Source organism: Lacerta agilis, chromosome 17 (genome assembly GCF_009819535.1).
Source record: "Lacerta agilis isolate rLacAgi1 chromosome 17, rLacAgi1.pri, whole genome shotgun sequence".
Taxonomy (NCBI): domain Eukaryota; kingdom Metazoa; phylum Chordata; class Lepidosauria; order Squamata; family Lacertidae; genus Lacerta; species Lacerta agilis.
This window is the reverse complement of record NC_046328.1, coordinates 24853819-24867989: the sequence shown is the minus strand read 5'-3', so window position 1 is coordinate 24867989 and position 14171 is coordinate 24853819. Positions and strand designations below refer to the sequence as shown.

Below are 14171 nucleotides of genomic sequence, written 5' to 3'. Positions count from 1 at the left end.
CCTCTAGATAAATGAGGGGTGTGCATTTGGGTTAAATGTGGGTCCTAGGTCTGAAATGGTGGGAGGGGACTGCCCCCCCCCGGACTGGCAGCACCTCTCCAAAGTTTGTAGACAGGGAGTCTCTCACAGCCCTACCTAGCAATGTCAGAATTTGAACCTGGTGCCTTCTGCAATGCAAGGGGGAAACGCCCACCACTGAGCTACGGCTCTTCCCCTAAACTTGGGAGATAAGAGTTCTCTACTGTACTCTATTTAAAAAGACGGGATAGGTTCTCGCTAGAAACGTTGCTTAAAGGGGAACCGCCTGGGAGAAGCTGAGTTATGAAAGCAACGACAGATGTTTCAGCAAGCTGGCAGACAGAATGGCAGGAGGAGCCTCAAGGTTCCGAAGAAGCGTCAAGATGCAGGAGGCTCAGGATTGGACCAGGGCGCAAGTGGGCGGGTTGTCAAGGTAACTACGACCCACCCTCCTTTGTGACATCTCTTGCGGCTACTATTTTTCTACTCAGGGTGGGAGTTAGAAGCGAGGTAGTTAGTGTGTATGGGAGAGAATAGAAGAGGCTCTTGGTTTTGATGTTTACACACACACACACGCTTTTAAAATGTCCTGTTCTTCGTTTCCAACCTGCTAAGAAAGATCTTCTACACCTTCTCAAGGTGCCTCCAGGCTGCCACCCCACCTGCCACCAAGATCTGTTCCCCCACCCTTGATCTTTTTAAGAGCATAAGGCAAGCCTGTTGGATCAGGCTAGTGGACAACCTGGTCCAGCCTCCTGTTCTCACAGAGGCCAACCAGGTGCCTTATGGAGAAACCCCACAAGCAGGGCGCCAGCACAACAGCCCTGTCCCCTCCTGTGGCTTCCAGCGACCGGGACTCAGAAGCATCGCTGTCTCTAACTAGCATGGAGGCAGAGGTCGTAGGTAGTAGCCATCCATAGCCCTCCCCTCCATGAATTTGTCTAATGATCTCTTTTAAAGCCAGCCAGGTTGGTGGCTACCGCTGCCTCCTGCGGGAAGGAGTTCCACAGTTTAACCAGGCGTTGCATAGTGTTTTTCCTTCGGGAGGGAGGGCAACTGTCCAGCTGTTGGGAAATGTTTATACCTACAGTTGTTCCCATTGCAAAGAGAATCATCGAAGGAGCGCGCTTCAAAGCAGCCGCCAGAGGGCGCTCTCTAGGTTTGCCGGCGACGCCCTTTGCAAAGATTGCAACCCCTCCCAGCAGAAATTACATTTCCTCCCGCAGCTGCTTCCTGTGGCTGCCCTTAGCCGGGAGTCGGCTTCACTTCCTGCCTGAAACTTACAAGCCCCTAACAAGGGAGCCGTGCAATGCTCAGGTTGCAACAGCCAAGGGGGGGTGGAAAAAGGGTCTCCGGTTCCTTTGCAACCTCAGCGTGCAAATGCAACGCCCGGACGCCGCAGAGCCTTTTGCAGCGTAGAGGCAACATGTTTCAATTGCTCATGGTAGTGAATTTCCTCCAAGCAGCCAGGCTGAAAAGCCTCTGAAAAGCCTCGCTCCGATGCTGGCTAGGAGGGCGAACATGAAGAGCATCACGAGGGTGGTAGTTTACCTGTCCAAAGAGAACAGCTGCCCGCAGCGCGCCAGGTTCCAGCAGGTAGCGACGAAAACTCTGTGTGGGTCTGTCACTCGCTGTCCTCTGTTGGGATTTTGTGGAAGGATCTGGGTGACTTGCAGGCGGATGAGGTCCCGCATCCACACCAGGCATTTAAAGCAGTGGATCCTGGGGTGATCCCTAAAGGCCACGGCAATGGATTAAGACAGGAGTCCCCCAACATCTGGGTAGCCTCTTGGTTCCATAAACTCGCCCCTCCCCAGTGCGCCCTACCCTATAAAAAGAACAATTCAGAATTGCAGTTTGCAGGACTCCCTAAAGAAAATAATAGCACAAGAAAATTGAACACAGTAACAAGTATTTCCACACTGGTTCAAAATTTAGTTCAGCATATCGAATAACTTGATCTAACAACAGCAGCTTTATTATTATTATTATTATTATTATTATTATTATTATTATTATTATTATTTGGATATATATATGGCCCTGTACCCAGAGGTTTCTGGGTGGTTCGCAGAAAAGATCAACATAAAAACCACAATATATATAATCAAAATAAAAACAGCAACGCAATAGCTCCCCCCTCACAAAAAGAGCCACATTTCAAAAGGGTATAGGATGTCAATCAGGTGAACCAAAGGCCTTTTAAAAGTCTAATAGTAATTTACGCCCCCAGAACTGCAGCATTACCTACAGTCATAATTGGACACCCACCCACCCCCCACCAAAGAAAATCTTGCATACAGTATTATGAAATGGTTACCAGGGTTTTGTCCTGTTTTTTTTACTGCTTCTCCCAGAGCATCGTTGGCCACTTCTGCACAGGCGATGAAGACAGCTGGATGGTGAACTGCGCCTTGGACCAGCGGCGGTTCCTGATTTCCGACAGGGAGTTTGCTGGCTCCAACAGGGTCCTCTTGCAGGTTGGTGGTGGAGATGGGGGGAGGTGGATGGGTGTAGTGGTTAAGAGCAGTGGACTCGTAATCTGGTGAACCGGGTTTGCTTCCCCGCTCCTCCACATGCAGCTGCTGGGTGACCTTGGGCTAGTCACACTTCTCTGAAGTCTCTCAGCCCCACTCACTTCACAGAGTGTTTGTTGTGGGGGAGGAAGGGAAAAGGAGAATGTGAGCCGCTTTGAGACTCCTTTGGGTAGTGATAAAGCGGGATATCAAATCCAAACTCTTCTTCTTTTAAAAATGTTCAGTTCTGCTTCTTTTTTTATATAAAAAGGACACCTTCCATTTATTCTCACCCAAGTTGCTACTGTGACCTTTTTTCTTTTCTTTTGGAAGGAGAGAATAAAAATATAAAACCAAAACATTCGTTAAATTGCCTTCTTATTGCTGCCCATCTATCGATTGCCCAAAGATGGAAAACTTTGTCTGAAATCAACACCTCGCTATGGTGGAGTAACATGTGGAAAATAGCATTACCCCTGTTTTTGCAAAGGGAAAGCCAGACAAAAAATTACATTTGTCTCTTCCACAAGCCTCAAGAAATTTGGGATAAGTAACATATAATTGATTGCCGGGCTGGTGGTGGTGGTGGGGAGAATTGACATAATTTAGAGCCTTTTATTCTTGGTACTCCTTGTGTCTCTGATGGTTCCAGTCATAGGTTTATGTTTCTGTATATCTGGCAAGTCATCTCTTGATTCCCTCATTTCTTATGATGCTGCTCTCCACTTACCTGTCACAGGTAACTAAGGATAGCCAGCTTTTATCATTCTTCTTGCAAATGTAGCATCCCATGCTAACCTTGGTACAGTTCAGTTTATGTGTTTGTCTCATGAAGAAAGGAAAAGATAAAAAAAAATAAACCTCCTTCTACAGAGACCGCCTTTCTGCCCCATCAAACACCTGACAGAGGCACAAGCTTCTTCCCTCCCTGCGGAGACCCAGGAGCGAGGGGTAGATGTGGGCGTGGCCATCCTCCTGCAGTCGGCCAATCAGAAAGTGTTGCTGACAAGGCGGACCAAGACTATGACCAGCTTCCCCAACGTTTGGGTCCCTCCAGGTGAGATTTGGAGGTGAGACAGGGGAAGGGAATGTGTTTGTGACACCACAGTTAAGAGAAATTAGAGGTGGAGAAGGGATGGGTGTAGCTGCCATGCTCCAAGTGCAGGACAGTACCCAGTCATCCTACAGCTGGACCCTACAGGTGGTCCACAGGAAGGTTGAGAAACACCTGTATTTCCCCCTGCAGTTTGTATCCCCACCCCATCCCAGGTAACTGGGATTGAGGCTCTTTAGTCTAAGCCTGTATGCTTGATCTGGCCAGCCAAGGACCTTACCTGGGACCCCTGATTTTCATAATAAAGTGCTTTGTGGGTTGTTTTTTCTTCTTCTTCTTCTTAAGACCAGCAGTATATAAATTTTACGAAATAAATAAAAGAAATAATACTACATTAGCTTTGAGTTGGATCCCGGGGCTGAATGATTTTTTTATTCCCCCCACCTAAAAAAAAAAAAATCTGCTTTTTTGTGAAACACTTAAAAGCTTATTAAGCGGAGCCCCCCCCCCCCCCCGCACACAATTTTTCAGTCGGTCTGGGGTGTGTATGTGTGGCAGAGGAGAAGCTTGACAACAGCCTCCCAAATAACTTTGAAATTATCATTTATTTAAAACATTTAAAATGCAGTTCCAGAGTGGGTTATGATCTAAAACAAGGGCTGGAAACAAGGGGGGGGGGGTGGCAGGTGAAGCAAATCTCGAGCCTGGGAACTACGGTAAAGTCCACCCAACATCCGGATTGCAAGCTGAGAGCAAGTGTGGTATTAGCTTTGTTATTATTTTTAAAGCAAGCTGCTAGTCCTCAAGACAGGAAAGAGAGGCTTAGAGGCATTGGGGCAATACAGGTCGAATGTCAGGGCAGGTCAACGCCTTTGGCGGAATCAATTGCTGCATTCAGAGTGTACTCCTTCGGTAATCCTTACAAAGAGCCCTGCAGGGTAGTATTGTCTTTATCTCCATCGTGCATGCCGGAGGGGCAGGTAGGCCGAAAGAGAAATTGTCCTGTGGAAAGCTGCCCCCCTCAACGTTTCACCCCCTTTCCTTTGTGTCCAAGAGCTGAGCCAGCAACTCCAAGAATGAAATGCTGAGCTGAGCGGGGGCCTTAGAGGGGGATTGAGCCTGTCAGAAATAAATTGCCACGGTGGGAACCTGGACCTTTCTTTTCCTTTGCAGGTGGCCACGTCGAACAGGACGAACAGGTAACGAAACAGCTTGCTGTGCTTTGGAAGGAGAGGAAGTACAGGGGCAAACTGGGTCAGGGGAAACCAGGCTGGGAGGAAATAAGTTTATTTATACCAGGTAGGTTCAGCGTGGTTCCTTCCACATGGTTGCTGGACTACGACACCCATCAGCCCGGCCAGTGATGGGAGTTGTAGTGCAGCAGCATCTTCATGTTGGCTACCTGCAATTTATACAGAGATTTCTGTCCCATCCTTCTTGTACCTCAGAGTGGCTTTTATCAATCTGAATTTGTGTTTCTCCTTCAAAAGGAGTTTCAGGATCTGCTCCAAACCTGCTTTTTCTGCTCCTCTAGTTGCTGGACGCCGGGCTGAGGGAACTGGGGGAAGAGACAGGCCTGTGGCTTGAGGACGGGGAGTTTTCCTGGCGCCCGCTGGCCTTGTGGGAGGTAAGAGTCACTCAAGCACCCCAGAAGAGCTGAGGTGAATTATGGGGTGCCTAGAAGGGCTGGGAAGGACCAGGGTTCAAAGGCCAGTCCGCATGAGGCAGGGGCAGCCATCTTAGTTGTGCATGACTTTGCCCTCTTCGTATCTAAAATGCACAAGTGTGAATTATTTACACACTATTAGAGAGACTCTTTGGTTTAGCAATCTGTGTGTTGGACATAAGACTGGGGAGACGCCAGTTCTGATCCTTGTCATCATCTTTCAAACCTGGCCTACCTCACAGGGTTGTGTCGAGGATAGAATTGGGGTGGGGAAGAGCCATGCCACCCTAATCTCCTTGGAGCAAGGGCAAGATATTAATTTTCATGAATAGATAAATAAAAGAGTGTTATGAAAGACAACAATACTCGAGACCGATTGCTCCATCTACCTCAGTATTGTCTACACTGACTGGCAGCAGTGGCTGTCTGTGGTTTTAGATGGGATCTTCCCAGCCCTAACTGGAGATGCCGTTGGGGGTTGAACCTGGGATCTTCTGCGTGACAAGCAGCTGCTCTGCCCATTGAGATAGGGCCCTCCCCTCAGTGTTCAAAGCAGTTCACTTCCAGCCTCCTCCTTACAACAACCCTGTGAGGATGAGTCAGTCTTCTCGCACAGCCTCTTGTGGGAGCGGGCCTAGGGTTTTCCTCACGAGTGCTGCCTTCTCTCGCCCCCTGCAGTCGGTGTACCCTCCCATGCTGAGCAGAGGCTTGCCACAGCGCCACCACATCGTCGTCTACCTCCTTTTGCTTTCCCGCGAGAGTCACCAGCAGCTTCAGGTGAGGTGGTTGGTGCCATTCAGGGTCATGGGAAGCCTAACCGGGTGTCCAAGCGACCCCCCCGGAAGAGAAGATCAGAAGCACACACACACCCTCCTGGTTTAAAACTATGCACAGCATCCATATGTCAAGAATTCTCCAGTTGCGATTCCTGTATTGCAGGGGGTTGGAATAGATGGCCCTTGATGTCCCTTCCAACTTTACAATTCTGATTTGCTCTTCTGGGCAAGTTCTGCTGACTGTGGTTTCTTGGAACTTAGTTCAGGGGAGGAGGGAGGCCTTTTTCCACCCGAGGGCTGAATTCCCTGATGGGCAGCCTACCTAGTTCCTAGAGTGGTTTAACGAATCTGTTTCTCCACAGTGAACTCTGGGAGCTGCAGTTCTAGGAGGGCATTAAGCGGGTCTCCTAGGAACTCTCAGCACCCTTAACAAACTACAGCTCCCAGAATTCTTTGGGGCAATATAAAGTGGCATCCTAGGACTTTAAATGTATGTGACCTCTTCCTCTTACATCCAACCAGCCCTTTAACTGGGAATGGCAAACCCCAGATATTTCATGTGCAAAGATGGGGGGATACTTTTGTACTGGCGATAACCTTGTTTACACACCCAGCTTTGCCTACTTAAAATGATCATAACAGGTTGTTGTTGTTGTTTTTAAAGAAAATGGAAATTTATTAGAATATTTCACCTCAGAGTAAACAACAGAGCGTCTTGTGGCATAAGCTGAGAGGGATGGGGAAGCTTTTCTGACCAGTGGGCCAGATATCCTGACCCCTGGCAGGCAAAATTCCACAGGTGGATGGAGCACCTACCTATGTCACAGTGACATCAGGTGATGCTGCAATCTAAAGTGAAGCCCTGGTTGTCGGGATTTCAAAGCACGGTGTGGGGCTGTTTGAAAGCCCTTTTGCAAGGAGACACAGACTGCTTCCCAACCTCTGAAAACCTGTTTGCAAAAGGGATTTTAAACAGCCCCACACTGCTCTTTGAATTGCCAATTTTCTTTTAAAATAATATTCCGCTGTACTTGTCATGCCCAGAGCAGTTCTGGTCACCTGGCTGTGCTTAACCTTTGTGTCACCTTCCAGGTGAGACTGAAGCCCAATGAAGCAGAAGTGAGCGCATATGCCTGGCTGGACGAGCCAGTCTTGGCATCCATCGCTGCTACGCAGAATGAGATTTGGGACACCAGTGTGACGGTAGGGGATCTCCCACCAGCTGTCAGGTATGTGGATGGGTTAGGGAATGCAGAAAATGGGGGGGCCCAAACGCACCCCCCTCTCCTTCAGCACCTAAGTGTTCTGGCAGCCCCTTGAGCAATGTTTTGGGCTAACTGGGCATCTTCTTTGCCTCCCTGAGCAGCATCACCGAACTGGAGCACGGCTCAGCCAAGACAGTGGCCATCCCCACCACAATGTTCCTCGGCTCCGCTCCGCTACGGGGGGAAGACGTGGAAAGAGTGAGCACTGGGACAAAGTTTGCCCTGAGGCTCTGGCTGGACACTTTAGCGGTGCAAGCAGAGTGAAAGGATCAAAACTGGGAAGGGAGAGAAAGAAAGAGGTGGCAAGCCACATGGAGCACGATCCAGACTCAGCCACTGGATTTAATCCTAGTTTTATGCTGGCGGCAGTTGGCTCTCTCGATACCACTAAGGTTAATCAGTCTTCCCTTTTGGGGGGGGAAGGACTGATCTCATGGGGGAATTGTATTTTCACATTTTATTGCTTCAGTGACCAAGGAGCAACAATTGTTTCACTTCTTGCCTGGACTTCCACAGATGTAGGCACACTCCACATTAACAGGGGCAGGAAAGCAAATCAGGGTTTTTAAAAGGTTGGGTGTGTTGTTGTTTTTTGGCAGAACCTGTCATTGTAGATATACTTAAAAGAGGAAGTTGACTGGGCAGCAGGGAAGAAATAAATGAATGCAAATGATAGGATGCATTTGAATTTCACACCATGAGTTCCAGAATTTTATTTCATGTGCTTATCTGGTTCCTGTTCAAAGGACTTGTACACATTGGTTCCCTTCGCATTCAAGATGACAGAAAATAACCTGTGGAAGTGGGGCGGATTGGAAGCCCTGTCATCTTGCTCAAAAGTCTTACAACTTGTTCACTGCACCACCATGGCCCATGTCTAGCAACCACTGCTGTGGTTTTTAGGAAGGGGCAACACATCTTTTGTAATCAACTATTGCTATTCTTATTTTAAAAATATTATTTGTTTTGAAAAACCCAACAAAAATAAAAGACTGGGCGACGTATGGCTCCACTTTGCTGCTCTGCTCAGCGGATCGGCAGCCGTATCTTGTACCAGCCGCGGCTTCCAGACTGCTTACCAACTCTACAATTCAAGGGTAGCCCCGGGTGCAGCACATTGCAGTAGTCCAGTCAGGACTGCCAACCAGGCTCTCTTGGTCCAGGGACAGCCATAGCAGGGGAACCAGCTGAGGCTGGAAATTGGCACTAATGAAGTTAGAACTCCACAACAGTTCTTTTACCAAGAATTTATTTTATCTAAAAGGTACTTTTTGCATATACACAATGGCTCCAAGCTGATAAAACAAAGAGATTCAATGGACAGAAAAAAAGAGACCCAAAAGTGTGAAGCGAAGCATTCCTCTTTTTTGCTGTTGGGGTACAGATGAAATGTTTTATGATGTTAGTGAGATGAAGCAGAGTGTGTGTTTTGTCTGCAGAGATTTTTTTTTTTAAAGCAGATGATAATGGCATTGAAAGAAAAACCAGAACCCCTGACCTTTCTTTGTCCCAAAATTCTCATTGTTATGTACAAAACATATAGAAGCCTGTAGAGTTTGGCAGTTCTTCATGCAGCTGCCTGGTCTTAACCCCCAAGGCTGCATGCCGGGGGGGGGGGTAGGAACCTTGGGGGACACCTGCCCCCAAGTTCCAAGAAAGTGTCTTCCTGAAGGCTCCCCACACCCACCCTTGAAGGACAATTGGGTCAGCGCAAATAGATGCATGTGTTTTTGGAAGAGAAATTTGCAGTACCGCTTACCAAGATTTCATGCTTCGGAGGAGCTGGAATGTTGGCAACGCTCAGGAGGAATGGGGGGAAAAAAAGGTGTACCAAGAATGGAGATTTGAGGTTGGAAGAGAAGACTGCAGGGGTGGGGGACAGCAGCTGTAATGGAGGGCAGGAGCCCCCTCCCCGCCCCCAGCTCTTTATTTCTGGCTTCAAACCTTGCTCAAAGAATTGCCTCACATTACAACGCTTCCCCCTCCAAAGGACTAGAAACTTGAGTTTTTGTATAAACATAAGTGGAGTTTTCAGGAGGCGAATGCCTAGGGCTGGGTGATAGGAATCGGCGCGTTTTGCAGTCTAGCGTTATAGATTATGTCAACTACAAAAGTGGTGCCCCACCCACCCTGAAGGCATAAATCTCTTGGCATTTGACTGTTCTAAGTGGATGCCTTGAAAAACAACCCCCTAGATGGAAATGACTAGGGGACACCCAAGTCACACACCTAATGGCACATAATTAAGAATGCATAAAGAGCCTGCTGGATGAGGCCAGTGGCCCATCTAGTCCAGCATCCTGTTCTCAATGGTGGCCACCCGGATGCCCACGGGAATTTGAGAACACAAGTGCCCTCTCCCACCCTGCGGTTTCCAGCACCTGGCATTCCTGGAGGCAGCGGTGAGCAGCTACTGATAGCCCTCTCCTCCATGAATCTGCCTGCCATTAATATTTTAAAGCCATGGAGGGTGGGGGCCATTGCTTCTTCCTGTATGAGGAAGTTCCACAGTTTCAGCTCTTCATTCTGGCTTCAACACCTTCTTTCTGATTCAAAACATCCCCACGCTTCTACGGCCGCAAATCACCAATGCGGATTAATACTACCTGTCCACCAAAGGATGCTCTGAAGAAACGGTGTAGCGTATTTGCATCCATTCAAGCGTCCTCTTAAAAAGTTAGTGAAATGTTATATTTGGGGGGGGGGGGAGGAAACTAATTGCATTAAAGCAAAGGTTGGATGACCTCCGAGGCACCAGCCCTTATGCTGCAGCCTGGCAGGCATCAATGCTGCTGAAACGTAGGACATTCCCAACAGTGGGAACTCAAATTTGGATGAAGTATACAGATTTTATGTGTTGCTACTTGGAAACGAAGCGGTTCAAGGCGGCTTTCGCCCAACGATGCTAGGAAGTTTTCGGGCTGTTTAATTCCGACTTCCGCCTCACTTTGCCAGCTGATCCTTTTGGCTGGGGGGGGGGGGGTTACGCCTTTTCCATGTAACGGAAGTGCTCTACCACTCAACTATGGTCCCAACGCAGGGAGCAAATGTCTCCTATTACCTTCCCATTCAGGAACCCCAAAAAAAGCTTCCAAGGAAGCCCAGGATTCATCAAAACCTCTTTCTTGTTCCGAACTCAGATTTAAAACAAAACATGAAAGGAGGACTTGTCGAAGCAAAGTTCTCCGAGGAGTGGGAGATCTGGGTAACGGGGCTATGCCAAATGGAATTAACAGCTCTGATCAAAATGCGTTTGAACATTTCCTGCCCTGAAATTGGGGCATTTCTGGCTTTTTGATCTGCACGCCGTGGAGTCTTTGTAGAGTGATTTAAAAAAATAATAATTGAAAAGAGGCAAGAACTCCCTCATAAGGCTGTCACTGCTTTGCTGCATCTGGCTTAGTGCTCCTGTTGCTTTCAAGCAGGGAGAGATTTTATTAATTAAATTCTGAACTGCCTTTCAGGGCAGAACCGCTCCGCTCAAGGCTTGTTCTTGCTGTTGAAACCAACAGGATTTGTTAGAAAAGGAAAAAGTGCTTAGCTTTCCAGAACACTCTCTTGTCTTTCTCATCGCATCGTCTGGCTTGGAAAAGGCGAGACGGGCAGGTGCAGGAAGCGGGAAATGCAGAAGCAGCGGCTACGAACTTAAAACACAAACACACACACACAAAACAATTTATACACTTAAATACATAAATAAAGTTTGTGCAATGGACGAAGCGCTGCCCCCACCTGGGCAGGGAGGGAAGTGCAACCTTCATTTCGTCCTCGCAAGAGAGATGGGGGAGGGGGACACACACACAGAAAAGATCTTTGGAGTTTCTTATGTACAAAAACTGAAAATATAGATTATAATAATTATATATATCTATATATATATCTATATATATATATATCTTTTGTTCTCTGTACAAGATCGGCAGGAAATACTTTAAGAGGAGTGGGGACGGGAACCCTAGATCTACAGCTTTAGAAAAATACACTGTGGTAACAACAGTCTCGAGGATGGGCAGGTCCGCAGCTGATGTTGGTGATGGAGGGGAGGAGGACAGACACACGGGGGGGGGGGCGCAAATCACGGGATTTTTAAGGGCATGCTGGTTTCGGAAGCGTCCCCTGGGGCTGCATCGTTAGCCTAAGTCTGAATGTCAAGGAAGCACAGCTCCTAAGCAGGAACCTAGGACAAAAAGTCAAGAAAGTGTTCCCTGCGATGGGTCCGCGGCTCCCATCAAGTGCGCACGCCGCCCAGGAGAAGAGGAGAAAGCAGTCACAGAAGTCCCCAAAGCGGGAAAGTCAGCAGGGAAAGTGGAATCTCTGTTCCTCAGTCCTTTTGAGTCCTTGAGCTGCTCCAAAGCTCATCCCGGGCTTCTACTTCATCTTCATTATGAGTAAAAGAACTTTTCTTTTTCTTTTTTGCTTGCCGCCAGGCTCTCTCGAGTGCAATAATCTCGAGAAGTTTGTGCACATGGAGGATTTTTGAGAAATCTGTTTTATATGTGGCAGAACTCTCTCGGCTGGAACCTGCGACTCCTCACTGTGGAAGTGAGTTTCCTGCTATGCCCTCACTGGTTGAGTCTGTTAAAAATCTGCTTGGGAGGGGGGGGGCTTTGGTTTTGGCAAATTAGTACACTGCTTTCAAGTCTCACGTTAGCCCTTCATCGGGCACATACAAGTATGTCCTTCCCTGACAAAGAATTCTATCAAACTTCCACTTTGTTGTTTTTTTAATGCCAGTCTGAAATGGTCCAATGTAACCTGCCTGGGATCTCTGGTCGTTTGTTCTGGAGCTGGCGATGTGCTGAGTATGAGCTGCGCCCAAACACCAAATTTATTCGTGCTTATGATAAAGTTGCCTTGATTTCTCTGGCATTCTGAGGATTCTGCATTCAAATCCCGGACAGAAGAAACCCAGGCTTCATGCTAAATATATATATATATATGTGGAATTTGCAACTCAGATTATATGTTGACGAGTCTTCATTTGCCTCATTTTGCATAAATAATCCTGCTTCCGTTAAGCCGTGGGGACCTGGAACTCGACTCTCCCATGACTGAAATTAAATCTTGTTTCCCCAGTTCTTCAGGGCTTTTCGGACTCCACCAGCTCAAAACTCCCCAGCAGCTCCAAGGCCAAATGAAAAAGCGAGATTCTTTGGGCCCTCCAAACTGTCCTGAGCCAATTCCATCATTTTTCAAACCTTGAGCAGAACTGCAGAATGAAAAAAAAGAGCCCTGAAGGAAAACAAGAGAAAGACCTTTGCCCGATTTGTCTCTTTGCAAGAAATAGGCTTGATGGAATTCAGTCTTTTCCTTGTTTCGCTCCAGCGGGGGAACGACGATTCCACCTCCTGTAGGGAAAGGTTATCTTCTATGCCGCAGGCTTTTAGTCTAGAGAGATGATATCCGGCCGGCACCCTGGCAGGATGGGGCTGCCCCCCACGGTGCCACTGTGCACGTGGCTTTCCCGCAAGGCCGTGGTGGGCGAAGAGACAACACTGCTCATGCGGCTGCTGCTGCCGGTGGGGGAGCCCACGGTGCCATGGGACCCCACCACCACAGGGGCGAGGGAGTTCATAAAATGGGGTGAGGTGCCACGATACTGGAAGAAGTGGCTCAGGGTGTCTTGCTCATCCAGGGAGGTGATCACGGAAGGGCTGTAATGCTGTCAAGGAAGGAGACAATCAGTTATTTGATGCAAAACAAAAAAAACAATGACAACGAAAACGAGTTAAAAGGTATTAACCAAGGCTGTGAGCTGGCATGATCCATTAGGTCAGAGGAGAGGGGTGGGAAAACTTCAGGGAAAACACTTAAAAGCCAAACCCCTAGAACTCCCATGATCTTGTCTGCTGCCAAATAGACATGGACGTCAAATTAAAGGAAGTCTGATGAAAGAGCTTGACCCACAGAAACGAACAAACCCCCCAAGTCTGGCCCACAGACAAATAAACCAGAGCTTATTTCTCCAAAGTTTGGTTTCTTGCCTGGTGCCTCTGCAGCCTGGCGAGCGTGTGGAGTAACCCCAAATCTTTCTAGGTGAAGAAAGGCCCTGGGTTCCTGCACAATCGCAAGCCACAGTTAACAAGGAACCAAGGTCTGTAAGCATCAACAAAACTGTTGGCAGTGAAACAAAAGCACAATTAATCTGCTAGGCTGGGTTCCGACAATCAAACCAACCAGAGTTTCATATGATGGTTTAATAAGCTGTGGCTGGCATTATGAGCGAAGGATATTCCCATGAAAAGGGTAAGAGGAACTGTCAATTTACCAATTCCGGCCAGACAGGCTCCCTGCTTCCCCACCCAAATATGGCAGGCGGCAACAGCTTTAAGAAGCCCTAGGAAAATCAAAACTCTTCTGGAGTCTTGCAGTTCATGAGGATTTCCTCGGAGTGGGAAGCAGTTGAGGCAACTACCACCAACTACCACCAAGACCAATTAACATGCCTCTCACAAACATTTGTTGCTCGGGGACTGCCAATGAACAGTTTAGAAAGGAGGAGGTGGGCAAAGTCCAGCGGAGAAAGAGAAGCTGCCCCCTCCCTACCCCTACTTCAAAATCCAACTTTGTTCTCATCAGGTTAAGTTCCCTCGGAGTTTCTCAGATTGTTACTGGCAATCTCGGGAGCTGAGCTCGCTAGATCAAAACATTTTGCAAGAAAAGAGCGACCCTTTTGCAAAGGTTTTTTTTTTTTAAATAGGAGCTCATTGCACGACCTGAACTGCTAGCTCAAAACCAGCCTCTCTGCAAGGGCCTCAGCACAACATCTCAGCTCTAAGGTCCCAGAAATATCACCCCAGACAAATGCAATTTGCCTTCCACGGAGCCGAGGGCTGCTAAGCTGTTCTTCTTTCTCAGAACGGTTCTAGGAGTGGA

The 14171-nt window shown here is 48.0% G+C and overlaps 2 protein-coding genes across 6 annotated transcripts in view; one reads left to right on the top strand and one right to left on the bottom strand.

Annotated features, from left to right (window-relative positions):
- Positions 1–1308: 1308 nt before the first annotated feature.
- NUDT17 (nudix hydrolase 17) lies at positions 1309–7988 on the top strand. 2 transcript variants are annotated; one of them, XM_033174406.1, is made up of 8 exons: positions 1309–1614; positions 2376–2498; positions 3408–3591; positions 4762–4787; positions 5123–5215; positions 5933–6031; positions 7123–7259; positions 7394–7988. In XM_033174406.1, exons 1-8 carry the CDS (start codon positions 1519–1521, stop codon positions 7557–7559), a joined length of 924 nt encoding a protein of 307 aa, XP_033030297.1. In that variant the 5' UTR covers positions 1309–1518; the 3' UTR covers positions 7560–7988. The 2 variants fall into 2 exon arrangements, with proteins under 2 accessions (XP_033030297.1, XP_033030298.1); XM_033174407.1 differs by having other exon boundaries at positions 1314–1614; positions 7397–7988.
- A 3225-nt stretch (positions 7989–11213) lies between these two features.
- PIAS3 (protein inhibitor of activated STAT 3) overlaps positions 11214–14171 on the bottom strand; it is a 31753-nt gene continuing 28795 nt past the window's right edge. For 3 of the 4 annotated variants that reach the window (XM_033174404.1, XM_033174403.1, XM_033174402.1), the window contains one exon: positions 11214–12957. In XM_033174404.1, the coding sequence (XP_033030295.1) occupies positions 12679–12957 (279 nt within the window). In that variant the 3' untranslated portion in view covers positions 11214–12678. The remainder of the gene's footprint in view (positions 12958–14171) is intronic. The other variant, XM_033174405.1, reaches the window with a different exon arrangement.